General features: G+C 61.1%; 2 protein-coding genes across 3 annotated transcripts; one reads left to right on the forward strand and one right to left on the reverse strand.

The window, feature by feature from the left end:
• The first annotated feature begins 774 nt into the window (after positions 1 to 774).
• Positions 775 to 7,858, forward strand: G6PD (glucose-6-phosphate dehydrogenase). Its single transcript, XM_057401193.1, has 12 exons — positions 775 to 927; positions 1,417 to 1,454; positions 2,583 to 2,691; positions 3,186 to 3,403; positions 4,239 to 4,394; positions 4,490 to 4,615; positions 4,694 to 4,787; positions 5,229 to 5,415; positions 6,130 to 6,365; positions 7,007 to 7,083; positions 7,251 to 7,343; positions 7,533 to 7,858. Exons 1-12 carry the CDS (start codon positions 805 to 807, stop codon positions 7,621 to 7,623), a joined length of 1,548 nt encoding a protein of 515 aa, XP_057257176.1. The 5' UTR covers positions 775 to 804; the 3' UTR covers positions 7,624 to 7,858.
• Positions 7,859 to 8,298: 440 nt separating this feature from the next.
• FAM3A (FAM3 metabolism regulating signaling molecule A) lies at positions 8,299 to 11,340 on the reverse strand. 2 transcript variants are annotated; one of them, XM_057401195.1, is made up of 8 exons: positions 11,313 to 11,340; positions 9,937 to 10,041; positions 9,611 to 9,734; positions 9,256 to 9,314; positions 9,092 to 9,142; positions 8,883 to 8,967; positions 8,509 to 8,635; positions 8,299 to 8,424 (listed from the first exon to the last, which is right to left on the reverse strand). In XM_057401195.1, exons 1-8 carry the CDS (start codon positions 11,323 to 11,325, stop codon positions 8,326 to 8,328), a joined length of 663 nt encoding a protein of 220 aa, XP_057257178.1. In that variant the 5' UTR covers positions 11,326 to 11,340; the 3' UTR covers positions 8,299 to 8,325. The 2 variants fall into 2 exon arrangements, with proteins under 2 accessions (XP_057257178.1, XP_057257177.1); XM_057401194.1 differs by having other exon boundaries at positions 8,299 to 8,635.
• Positions 11,341 to 11,379: the final 39 nt, after the last annotated feature.

Here is an 11,379-nt window from a genome sequence, read left to right on the forward strand (position 1 = left end):
GGGTCTATGCGGGGCAATGGGGAGGTAATTGGGGGCAAAAGGGGGTCTATGGGGGGAATGGGGGGTCTATAGGTGCAATGAGGGGGTAAATGGGGGTAAATGGGGGCAAAAGGGGTCTATGGGGGTCTATGGGGGTCAATGGGAGGGTCAATGGGGGCAAAAGGGGGTCTATGGGGGGAATGGGGGTCTATGGGGGGCAATGGGGGGTAAATGGGGTCAAAAGGGGGGCAGTGGGAGGGGCAATGGGGACAAAAGGGGGTCTATGGGGGGAATGGGGGTCTATGGGGGGCAATGGGGAGGTAATTGGGGTCAAAAGGGGGTCTATGGGGGGCAATGGGAGGGTCAGTGGGGGCAAAAGGGGGTTTATGGGGGGGAATGGGGGTCTATAGGGGGCAATGGGGGGGTAAATGGGGTCAAAAGGGGGTCTATGGGGGGGAATGGGCGTCTATGGGGGGTAAATGGGGGTTTATGGGGGAAATGGGGGTCTCTGGGGGGAAATGGTTGGGTAATGGGGTCTATGGGGGCCATTGGGTGCTATGGGGGGCATTGGGGTGCAGGGGTGCGTATGGGACTTTATGGGGGGAAGGGGGGTCCGCGGGGGGGCAGTTGTTGGTCTGGGGGGGGGAGGGTGCAGAGGAAGCTTCTGCCCCCCAAGTCCTCAGCCCCGCCCCCCCCAAGTCCTGCCCCACGCCTCCTCCCCCCACCCCTCCCCCCAACCGCCCGATCCTGCCCAACGAGTCCGGGCGCTGCCCCTCCCCCCCACGGGCCCTGCCCCCCAGCTGCCGGCGCTGCCCCATAGGACCCATGGCGGGGCTGGAGCCGGGCCGGGGCCGCTCCGAGGGCTGCGGGCTCCTGCGGGAGGAGCTGAGCCAGGATGGGGCCTTCCTATGGGGCCAGCCCCACATCTTCATCATCTTCGGGGCCTCCGTGAGCCATGGGTCAGGGGCATGTGTGGGGCTGGGGGAATATGGGACGCTAGGGGCTGTATTGCAGTCAAAGTGTGGGGCTGGGGGCATATGGGGTGTTCAGGGCTCCATTGGGGTCAATGTGTGGAGCTGGGGGGGGATATGGGGCGCTAGGGGTTGTATTGGGGTCAATATGTGGGGCTGTGGGGGGGTATATGGGGTGGTAGGGGCTCTATTGGCATCAATGTGTGGGGCTGGGGGGGATATGGGGCGCTAGGGTCTCTCTTGGGGGTAATGTGTGGGGCTGGGGGGAGATATGGGTCTCTATGGGGGGGAAAGGGAAGGGGAACAGGAACAGGAAGAGGCCGCTGCTGCGGGGGAGGGAGGGGCCGGTGGCCTGATGGGGGGGGGGGGGGCGGAGCCATGGGGGAAGGGGCGGGGCCAAGGGCAGCCCCATGGCTGCACTGAGTTGTGCCCAGCCTCAGCCTCAGCCCCTGTCTCTGCCCCATAGGGTGACCTGGCCAGGAAGAAGATCTACCCCACCATCTGGTACAGCCCCATTGACCCCCCCAGCCCCACTGATCCCCACTGACCCTCCCTGGCCCCATTGATCCCCAGTGACCCGCCAATAGCCCCATTGACCCCCACAGTCCCAGCGACTTCCATTGACCCCTATGGCCCCGCTGACCCCCATTGACCTCCCATGGCCCCATTGACCCCCATGGCCCCACTGACCCCCTATGCCCCATTGACCCCAATGTCCCCATTGACCCCCTATGCCCCATTGCCCCCAATGTCCCCATTGACCCCAATGTCCCCAGTGACCCCCATGGCCCTAAGGCCCCCCCCATGCCCCCCCTGCCCTCAGTGTTCCCATTAGGAGCCACCCCTGTCCCTAAGGGTCCCCAGGGGCACTGGGACCACCCTGGGCAGCCCTGTCCCTGGTGGCTCCATTGTCATGGGGGGGTCTCCAGTGCCATTGGGCACCATTGGACACCATTGGGTACCATTGTGTGCCATTGAGCACCATTGTGTGCCATTGAGCAGCATTGGGTGCCATTGGGCGCCATTGGGTACCATTGGGTGCCATTGAGCACCATTGGGTAACATTGGGTACCATTGGGCGCCATTGAGCACCATTGGGTACCATTGGGTGCCATTGAGCGCCATTTGGTACCATTGGGTGCCATTGAGCACCATTGGGTACCATTGTGTGCCATTGAGCACCATTGTGTGCCATTGAGCGCCATTGGGTACCATTGGGCGCCATTGAGCACCATTGGGTACCATTGTGTGCCATTGAGCACCATTGTGTGCCATTGAGCGCCATTGGGTACTATTGGGTGCCATTGAGCACCATTGGGTGCCATTGAGCGCCATTGGGTACCATTGTGTGCCATTGAGCGCCATTGGGTACTATTGGGTGCCATTGAGCACCATTGGGTACCATTGGGTGCCATTGAGCGCCATTGGGTACCATTGTGTGCCATTGAGCGCCATTGGGTACTATTGGGTGCCATTGAGCACCATTGGGTACCATTGTGTGCCATTGAGCGCCATTGGGTACTATTGGGTGCCATTGAGCACCATTGGGTACCATTGGGTGCCATTGAGCGCCATTGGGTACCATTGGGTGCCATTGAGCACCATTGGGTGCCATGGGTGCCGCGGTCGCAGGTGGCTCTTCCGGGACGGGCTGCTCCCCGAGGACATTCACTTCATTGGCTTCGCGCGCTCCCCGCTGACGGTGGAGCTGATCCGGGAGCGGACGCTGCCGCACCTCAAGGTGCCCATGGACCCCATTGACCTCCACTGTCCCCATTGCCCCCCACTGACCACCATTGACCCCATTGACGCCCATTGACCTCCATTGAGCCCCATTGCCCCCCATTGACGCCATTGCCCCCCATTGGCCACTATTGACCACCATTGAGTCCCACTGATTCCCATTGACCTCCATTGGCCACCATTGCCCCCCATTGAGCCCCGTTGACTCACATTGACCACCATTGTCCCCGTTGACTCCCATTGAGCCCCATTGTGTTGTCCCCATTGGCCCCCATTGCCCCCCAATGCCCACCATTGAGCCCCATTGACTCCCATTGACCCCCATTGTCTCCAGTGACGCCCACTGACTCCCATTGTCTCCCATTGACCCCCATTGACTCCCATTTTCTCCCATTGAGCCCCATTGCCCCTCATTGACTCCCATTGCCCCCATTGACACAATTGCCCCCCATTGTCCCTCATCAACCCTATTGCCCCCCATTGACCCCACAGGCAACCCCCGAGGACTCCCCACTCCTGGAGCGCTTCTTCTCCCGGCACCGCTTCGTGCAGGGCCCCTATGGGGACGCGGCCCCGTTCGAGCGCCTGGCGGCGGCGCTGGGGGAGCTGCCGGGGGGGGCCCGCAGCCACCGCCTCTTTTACCTGGCCCTGCCCCCCGGGCTCTACGCCACCGTCACCAGGCTCATCCGGCAGCACTGCATGGGGCAGGGGTAGGGCCCGCGGGGGTAACATCGAGGTGCTATGGGGTAACACGGGGATAGCATGGGGACAGCATGGGGTAGCATGGGGATAGCATGGGGACAGCATGGGGTAACACGGGGATAGCATGGGGATAGCGTGGGGATAGCATGGGGACAGCATGGGGATGCCATGGGGTAACACGGGGATAGCGTGGGGATAGCATGGGGATGCCATGGGGTAACATGGGGATAGCATGGAGACAGCATGGGGATGCTATGTGGCAACACAGGGATAGCATGGGGTAACATGGGGATAGCATGAAGATAACATGGGGCTGCTATGGGGTAAACATGGGGATGCTATGGGGTAAAACAGGGATAGCATGGGGTAACATGGGGATAGCATGAGGATAACATGGGGCTGCTATGGGGTAAACATGGGGATGACATGGGACACGGTAGGGACAGCATGGGGATAACATGGGGACAGCAGTTGGACACCATGGGACAGGGGTTGGGGCAGCGTTGGGGGGGGCCACAAGGGGAGCATGGCGACATGGGACATGTCACCCTGATCCTCATATCCCTCTATCCCATATCCCTAATCCCCATATCCCTGTATCCCATATCTCCATATTCCTATATCCCATGTCCCATATCCCCCTATCCCTCTATCCTGTATCTCCATGCCCTATTCCTCCATCCCATATCCTTCTATCCCGTATCCCTGTATCTCTCTATCCCATATCCCATACCCCCCTATCCCCCATCCCTATACCCCCATACCCCCCTATCCCTCCATCCCGTACCCCTCTATCCCATATCCCCAATCCCCCTATCCCATACCCCCCACCCCCCATCCCAGCTGGAACCGCGTCATCGTGGAGAAGCCCTTTGGCCGGGACCTGGCGAGCTCGGACGCGCTCTCGGCGCACCTGAGCGCGCTCTTCCGCGAGGAGCAGATCTACCGCATCGACCACTACCTGGGCAAGGAGATGGTGCAGAACCTCATGGTGCTCCGGTGGGGCCCGGCTCCACCACCGCCACCGGGGGGGGGACAGGCACCGCGGGCCCCTCACCTCCTCCTCACCCCCATCCCGTCCCCGTCCCCTCCAGCTTCGGCAACCGCATCTTCGGCCCCATCTGGAACCGCGACAACGTGGCCTGCGTGGTCGTCACCTTCAAGGAGCCCTTCGGCACCGAGGGCCGGGGCGGCTACTTCGATGACTTCGGCATCATCCGGTGAGGACGATGTGGAGGGGGGTGGGGAGAAGGCCTTTTGGTGCCCCATGGTGCCAGCCCCTCGGCTCTGCCCCACAGGGACGTGATGCAGAACCACCTCCTGCAGATGCTCTGCTTGGTGGCCATGGAGAAACCAGCCTCCACCAACCCCGATGATGTGCGGGATGAAAAGGTCCATGACCCCATAGAGTCCCCATAGTGTCCCTATAGTGACCCCATAGCATCCTCATAGTCACCCCATAGAGTCCCCATAGCGACCCCATAGTGTTCCCGTAGCATCCCCATAGTCACCCCATAGAGTCCCCATAGCGACCCCATAGTGTTCCCGTAGCATCCCCATAATCACCCCATAGAGTCTCCATAGCGACCCCATAGTGTTCCCATAGCATCCACATAGTGACCCCATAGTGACCCCATGATGTCACCTCCCTCTCCACCCCATCTCCATGTTCTCAATGGTGGCCCCATAACCATGTCCAATCTCCACGTCCTCAGTGGTGGCCCCATAACCACATCACATCTCCACGTCCTCAATGGTGGCCCCATAACCATGTCCCCATCTCCATCTCATCAATGGTGGCCCCATAACCACGTCGTTGTCCCCCCCCCGCAGGTGAAGGTGCTCAAGTGCATCAGCCCGGTGGCCCCGGAGGACGTGGTCCTTGGCCAGTATGTGGGGAACCCCGAGGGCCCCCCCGAGGCCCACAAGGGTTACTTGGATGACCCCACGGTGCCACCCGGCTCCACCACGGCTACGTTCGCGGCCGCCATCCTGCGCGTGGCCAATGAGCGCTGGGATGGTGAGTGTGGGGGGGGACAGACATGGTGGCCATGGTGGTGATTGTGACCATGGGTTGACTGTGATGGTGATGACCACAATGGTCATGACCGTGACGGTGATGAGCATGGTCATGGCAACCTTGGGTCCTCATGATGCCGACCTTGCCCATGGGGCTGATCTTGCCCATGGTGCTGTTGCCATATCCATGGTGGTGAGGCTGTGCCCATGGTTCTCATGCCCTGTCCATGGTGCTGACTCCCTATCCCTGGGGTGACCTTGTCCATGGTGCTGAGACCCTGTCCATGATACCATGGTGCCGATGCCCATGACCATAGTGCTGATGCCCTATCAGTGGGGTGACCCTGTCCATGATGCTGACCCTGCTGTCACTGACCCTGTCCATGGTGCTGAGCCCCTGCCCATGGTGCTGACCCTGCTGTCACTGTCCCTGTCCATGGCATTGATGCCCTGTCCATGGTGCTGAGCCTGTGTCACTGACCCTGTCCATGGTGCTGAGCCCCTGTCGTCATTGACCCTGTCCATGGTGCTGACCCTGCTGTCACTGTCCCTGTCCATGGTGCTGAGCCTGTGTCACTGACACTGTCCATGGTGCTGAGCCCCTGTCGTCATTGACTCTGTCCATGGTGCTGATGCCCTGTCCGTGGTGCTGAGCCCCTGTCCCTGCTGCTCTCGCTGTCCCCTGCCCTCACGCTGTGCCCCGGCGCGGCGGCAGGGGTCCCGTTCGTGCTGCGCTGCGGGAAGGCGCTGAACGAGCGCAAGGCCGAGGTGCGGCTGCAGTTCCGGGACGTGCCCGGGGACATCTTCGGCCGGCAGTGCAAGCGCAACGAGCTGGTGGTGCGCGTGCAGCCCGACGAGGCCGTCTACACCAAGATGATGACCAAGAAACCGGGGCTCTTCCTCAGCCCCGAGGAGTCCGAGCTCGACCTCACCTACGGCAACCGCTACAAGGTGGGGCGGGGGGCGCAAATGGGACCCAAGGGAGGGGCGAACGGGAGTGAAAATGGGACGAAAGGACCCAAAAGAGGACGTGGGAACCCCAAAATTCATGTGAAACCCAAAAATGGGACCTAGGAACCGCAAAAATGGCTCTGAGAATGACCAAAAATGGACTTCGAGAGCCAAAGAATGGGATTTAAAGAGCCGAAAATGGGACAAAAGGACCAAAAATAGGAGCTGGGAGCCCAAAAATGGGACTTAAGCGCCCAAAAATGGACTTTGGGCTCTTGCAGAGCCCAAAAATGGGACTTACTTAAAGAGCCCAAAATGGGACCTGGGGACCCAAAAATGGGAGGAAAGGACCCAAATAGAAGCTGGGACCCCAAAATTCCTGGGAAACCCAAAAATGACACCTGAAGACCCCAAAGCAGGACCTGGGAACACAAAATAGCCCAAACTGACCCCAAAAATAGGACCTAGGACCCCAAAGTAGCTCCTGGGGAACCCAAAAAGGGACATGGATGCATCAAAATGACCTCCAAAAAGGGCCCTGGGGAACCCAAAAGAGCCCAAAATGACCTCAAAAATGGGCCCTGGCGAACCCAAAACAGCCCAAACTGACCCCAAAACGCCCCCCCCCTCCCCCCCCCCAGGATGTGAAGCTGCCGGATGCCTACGAGCGCCTCATCCTGGACGTCTTCTGCGGGAACCAGATGCACTTCGTGCGCAGGTGGGCCCCCCCCATCTATGGGTCCCTATGGGGTGCTCCCCCCATCTATGGGTCCCTATGGGGTGCTCCCCCCATCTATGGGTCCCTATGGGGTGCTCCCCCCATCTATGGGTCCCTATGGGGTGCTGCCCCCCCACTTACGGGTCACTGTGGGGCCCCCCCCATAGCGATGAGCTGCGGGAGGCCTGGCGCATCTTCACCCCATTGCTGCACAGCATAGAGGAGCGCAAGGAGAGACCCATCCCCTACGTGTTCGGCAGGTATGGGGGGCGCTATGGGGCAGGTTGGGGGCTGAGGGGGCACTCGGGGGGGATGGGACAGGGGTTATGGGGTGTTATGGAGCAGGTTGGGGGGTTCTGGGGTGGTTTGGGAGGGGTCAGTGGGGTCCTGCTATGGGGCAGGGGGTCCCGCTATGGGGCAGCCCCTCACCTGCTCCACCCCCCCTCCAGCCGAGGCCCCCCCGAAGCCGATGAGCTGCTGAAGCGCGCCGGGTTCCTCTACGAGGGCACCTATCGCTGGGTGAACCCGCACAAGCTCTGACCCACAGCGCCCCATAGCGCCTAATGGGCCCCATGCTCCCCCTGGCTTCCGCCTGCCCTGGCCCCTGGGCTGGGGCTGAGGGCCCCTCCTGCCCCATAGCCCCTCCATTCTGCCCCATAGTGCTGCTAACCTGCCCCAAAGCCACTCCATTCTGCCCCATAGTGCTGCTAACCTGCCCCATAGCCATTCCATTCTGCCCCATAGAAACTCCATTCTGCCCCATAATCACTCCATTCTGCCCCATAATCACTCCATTCTGCCCCATAGTGCTAACCTGCCCCATAGCCACTCCATTCTGCCCCATACCGCTGCTAACTTAACCCATAGACACTCCATCCCGCCCCACACCCATCCAGCCTGCCCTATAGTGCTTCCATGCTGCCCCATAGATACCTCATCCTGCCCCATACCCCCACCCCCCCCCAAGCTGGGACCAAAGCACCCCCAATGCCCCCTAACCCCCTCATTACCCCCTTCATACCCCCCCCCATTAACACAGGCCCCTGTTCATCATCCCCTTCCTGTGGTACTTACGGGGCAGCCCCATATCACTTATGGGTCCAGCCCCACATCACTTATGGGTCCAGCCCCACACAAACCACCTCCATTTGGGCCCAGCCTTTATTTGCCCCCTGGGACCACGCAGTGGAGGGGGAGGTGAGAAGGTGCCACTTATGGGTCCGGGGGGGGTGCACTTATGGGTCAGGGGGGGTCGGGGGCTCTGCGGGGGACGCAGCCCTCGAGCTCCAGCGCCTCCGGCCACCCCTCGTACTTGTTGGAGCCGCGGCTGTTCCGGACGTGCTGCGGGGATGGGAGCAGCGCTATGGGGCAGCCCCACAAGTGCCGCCCCCCCAGCCCCATAAGTACCTCCCCCCCAAGCCGTACCTGCTCAAAGGGGCTCCGCTCCTGCACCCCTTTGGCCCCCAGGAAGACCCAACTGTCCCGAAAGGCCAGGTCCATGGCGACGGCGCTGCCCAGCTCCCCAAAGAGGCGCCGGGACTCCTCCGTTAACCTGGACGGGAACAGGGAGCAGGGGGCCTTGAGAGCCCCATAGCGCCCCATAGCGCCCTAGGGCACCCTATATTGCCCCATAACGCTCTACAGTGCACCATAGCACCGTATAGTGCACCATAGCGCCCTGTTTTGTTCCATGGGGCCCTATAGTGTCCCATAGTGCCCTATATTCCCCATAGCGCCCTAGAGCACGCCATAGCGCCCTATAGAGCCCTATATTGCCCCACAGCTCCCCATAGCGTTACTTGGTGGCGGGGTCATCGTAGGAAGCCACCAGCACCAAGGTCCCCTCGTGCAGCGGCCGCAGGAACTTGAGCAGCTCCTCCACATCTATGGGGGGGGGGAGGGGGGGTCAAAAGGGGGTGGGGGAGGGGGGGACACCCCATTCATGGAGCCCCTCCCCCCCAAATAAACCCCCTCCCCCCTCCCCCGGCGTGGTTTCGCCCTCACTCACCCCCCGCCCACATGTCGAAGGCGCGCGCGGCGATGAGCTCCCCATTGACTCCTATGGGGGGGATGGGAGAGAGGGGGGAGGGGTATGAGCGCCCCTCTCTGCCCCCCACGACCCCAATGGAAGGGGGTGGGGGGAGGGGGATTTAAGCCCCTCCCCCCCCTCACCGTTGACCAGGGCGATGTTGAGGCCTCGGCCCACGTTGTTCTTGACGCTGCTCATTAACCTGGGGGGGGATGGGGGGGCAATGGGGGTCAGTGGGGGGCAATGGGGGTCAGAGGGGGGCAATGGGGGTCAGAGGGGGGCAATGGGGGTCAGAGGGGGGCAATGGGGGTTACTGGAAGTCAATGGGCAATTGGGGGGGATAGAGGTCAATGGGGGACAATGTGGGGTGATGGGGGGCAATGGAGGTCAATGGGAGGTGATGGAGTCAATGGGGGGCAATGGAGGCCGAGGGGAGTCAATAGAGCTCAATGGGGGGTGGGGGATGGGAGGAGGGGGTGGGGTGGGGGAGGGGCTCACACGCGGTCCTCGAGGCAGATCTTGGGCCCGATGACGTTGGCGGCGCCGCTGACCAATCGGAAGGCGAAATGGGCGGGGGGGCAGGGCCGGGGGAGCCCGCACTTGAACCGGGGGGGGCGGGGCGCTGGGGGGGGGGGCACGTCACAAGCCACGCCCCTTCCCCCACACCCCGCCCCTCCCCCGTCACGTACCTGCTGTGGGCGGGGCCTCAGGGCCTAGGGGTGGGGAAAGGGGGGGAGGGAAGCGTTAGAGCCCCCCCGATCATGTGACCCCAAGACCCCTGTGTGAGTCCTCCCCCCCGCCAGGGGGCGCCCCCGGGTACTCACGGGCCAGCAGGAGGCGCTGCAGCGCCGGGGGGGTGCGGGGGGGCCCCAGCAGGACCCAGCCCAGGAGCCAAAGGAGCCCCAGAGCGGCCGCAAAGCGCAGGGGGGCTGGGGGGGCAGGGAGCTGCCCCATAGAGCCCCATAGAAACACATAGCAACCCCATAGAAACACATAGCAACCCCATAGAAACACATAGCAACCCCATAGAAACCACAGAGCAACCCCATAGAAACACATAGCAACCCCATAGAAACCACAGAGCAACCCCATAGAAACACATAGCAACCCCATAGAAACCACAGAGCAACCCCATAGAAACACAGAGCAACCCCATAGAAACCACAAAGCAACCCCATAGAAACACAGAGCAACCCCATAGAAACACAGAGCAACCCCATAGAAACACATAGCAACCCCATAGAAACACATAACAACCCCATAGAAACCACAGAGCAACCCCATAGAAACCACAGAGCAACCCCATAGAAACACATAGCAACCCCATAGAAACACATAGCAACCCCATAGAAACCACAGAGCAACCCCATAGAAACACATAGCAACCCCATAGAAACACATAGCAACCCCATAGAAACCACAGAGCAACCCCATAGAAACACAGAGCAACCCCATAGAAACCACAAAGCAACCCCATAGAAACACAGAGCAACCCCATAGAAACACAGAGCAACCCCATAGAAACACATAGCAACCCCATAGAAACACATAACAACCCCATAGAAACCACAGAGCAACCCCATAGAAACCACAGAGCAACCCCATAGAAACACATAGCAACCCCATAGAAACCACAGAGCACCCCCATAGAAACCACAGAGCAACCCCATAGAAACCACAGAGCACCCCCATAGAAACCACATAGAGACATCCCACCGAGACCCATAAAAAACACAGAGAACCCCATAGAGCCCCAAAACCACCACTTCGAGCCCCATATCCACCCCCTAGAGCCCTAGAACCACCCCATAGACCCCAAAACCGCCCCATGGAGCCCCAAACCGCACCACAGCCTCCCCATAGAGCCCCATAATCAGCCCACAGAGCCCCATACCCACCCCATAGAACCCCAAACCGCCCATAGAGCCCCATAACCACCCCATAGAGCCCCAAACTGCCCCATAGAGCCCCATAACCACCCCATAGAGCCCCAAAATGCCCCATAGAGCCCCATACCCTCCCCATAGAGCCCCATACCCTCCCCATAGAGCCCCAAACCGCCCATAGAGCCCCAAACCGCCCATAGAGCCCCAAACCGCCCCATAGAGCCCCAAACCGCCCCATAGCCGCCCCATAGAGCCCCATAACCACCCCATAGAGACCCAAACCGCCCCATAGAGCCCCACAGACCCCCCCGTACCCGCCAGCCGCATCGCTCAGCCCGGGGCCCCCCCGCTACCGCCTCAGCGGCGGCGGCTCCACGCTCC

The sequence above is a fragment of the Pezoporus wallicus genome, unplaced genomic scaffold (genome assembly GCF_028554395.1).
Source record: "Pezoporus wallicus isolate ANWC-B61680 ecotype Strahan unplaced genomic scaffold, APGP_CSIRO_Pwel_v1 contig_14852, whole genome shotgun sequence".
NCBI classification, from domain to species: Eukaryota; Metazoa; Chordata; class Aves; order Psittaciformes; family Psittacidae; genus Pezoporus; species Pezoporus wallicus.

Coding starts and splice junctions, on each gene's coding strand:
- FAM3A (XM_057401194.1), bottom strand. Junction 9,735..9,936: donor GCAGCGCCTCCTGCTGGCCC/GTGAGTACCCGG, acceptor CCCCCCCCCCAG/CGCCCCGCCCCCCCCGGTTC. Junction 8,968..9,091: donor CTTCGACATGTGGGCGGGGG/GTGAGTGAGGGC, acceptor CCCCCCCCATAG/ATGTGGAGGAGCTGCTCAAG.
- G6PD (XM_057401193.1), top strand. CDS start 805: ATGGCGGGGCTGGAGCCGGGCCGGGGCCGCTCCGAGGGCTGCGGGCTC. Junction 3,404..4,238: donor CAGCACTGCATGGGGCAGGG/GTAGGGCCCGCG, acceptor CCCCCATCCCAG/CTGGAACCGCGTCATCGTGG. Junction 6,366..7,006: donor CCTACGGCAACCGCTACAAG/GTGGGGCGGGGG, acceptor CCCCCCCCCCAG/GATGTGAAGCTGCCGGATGC.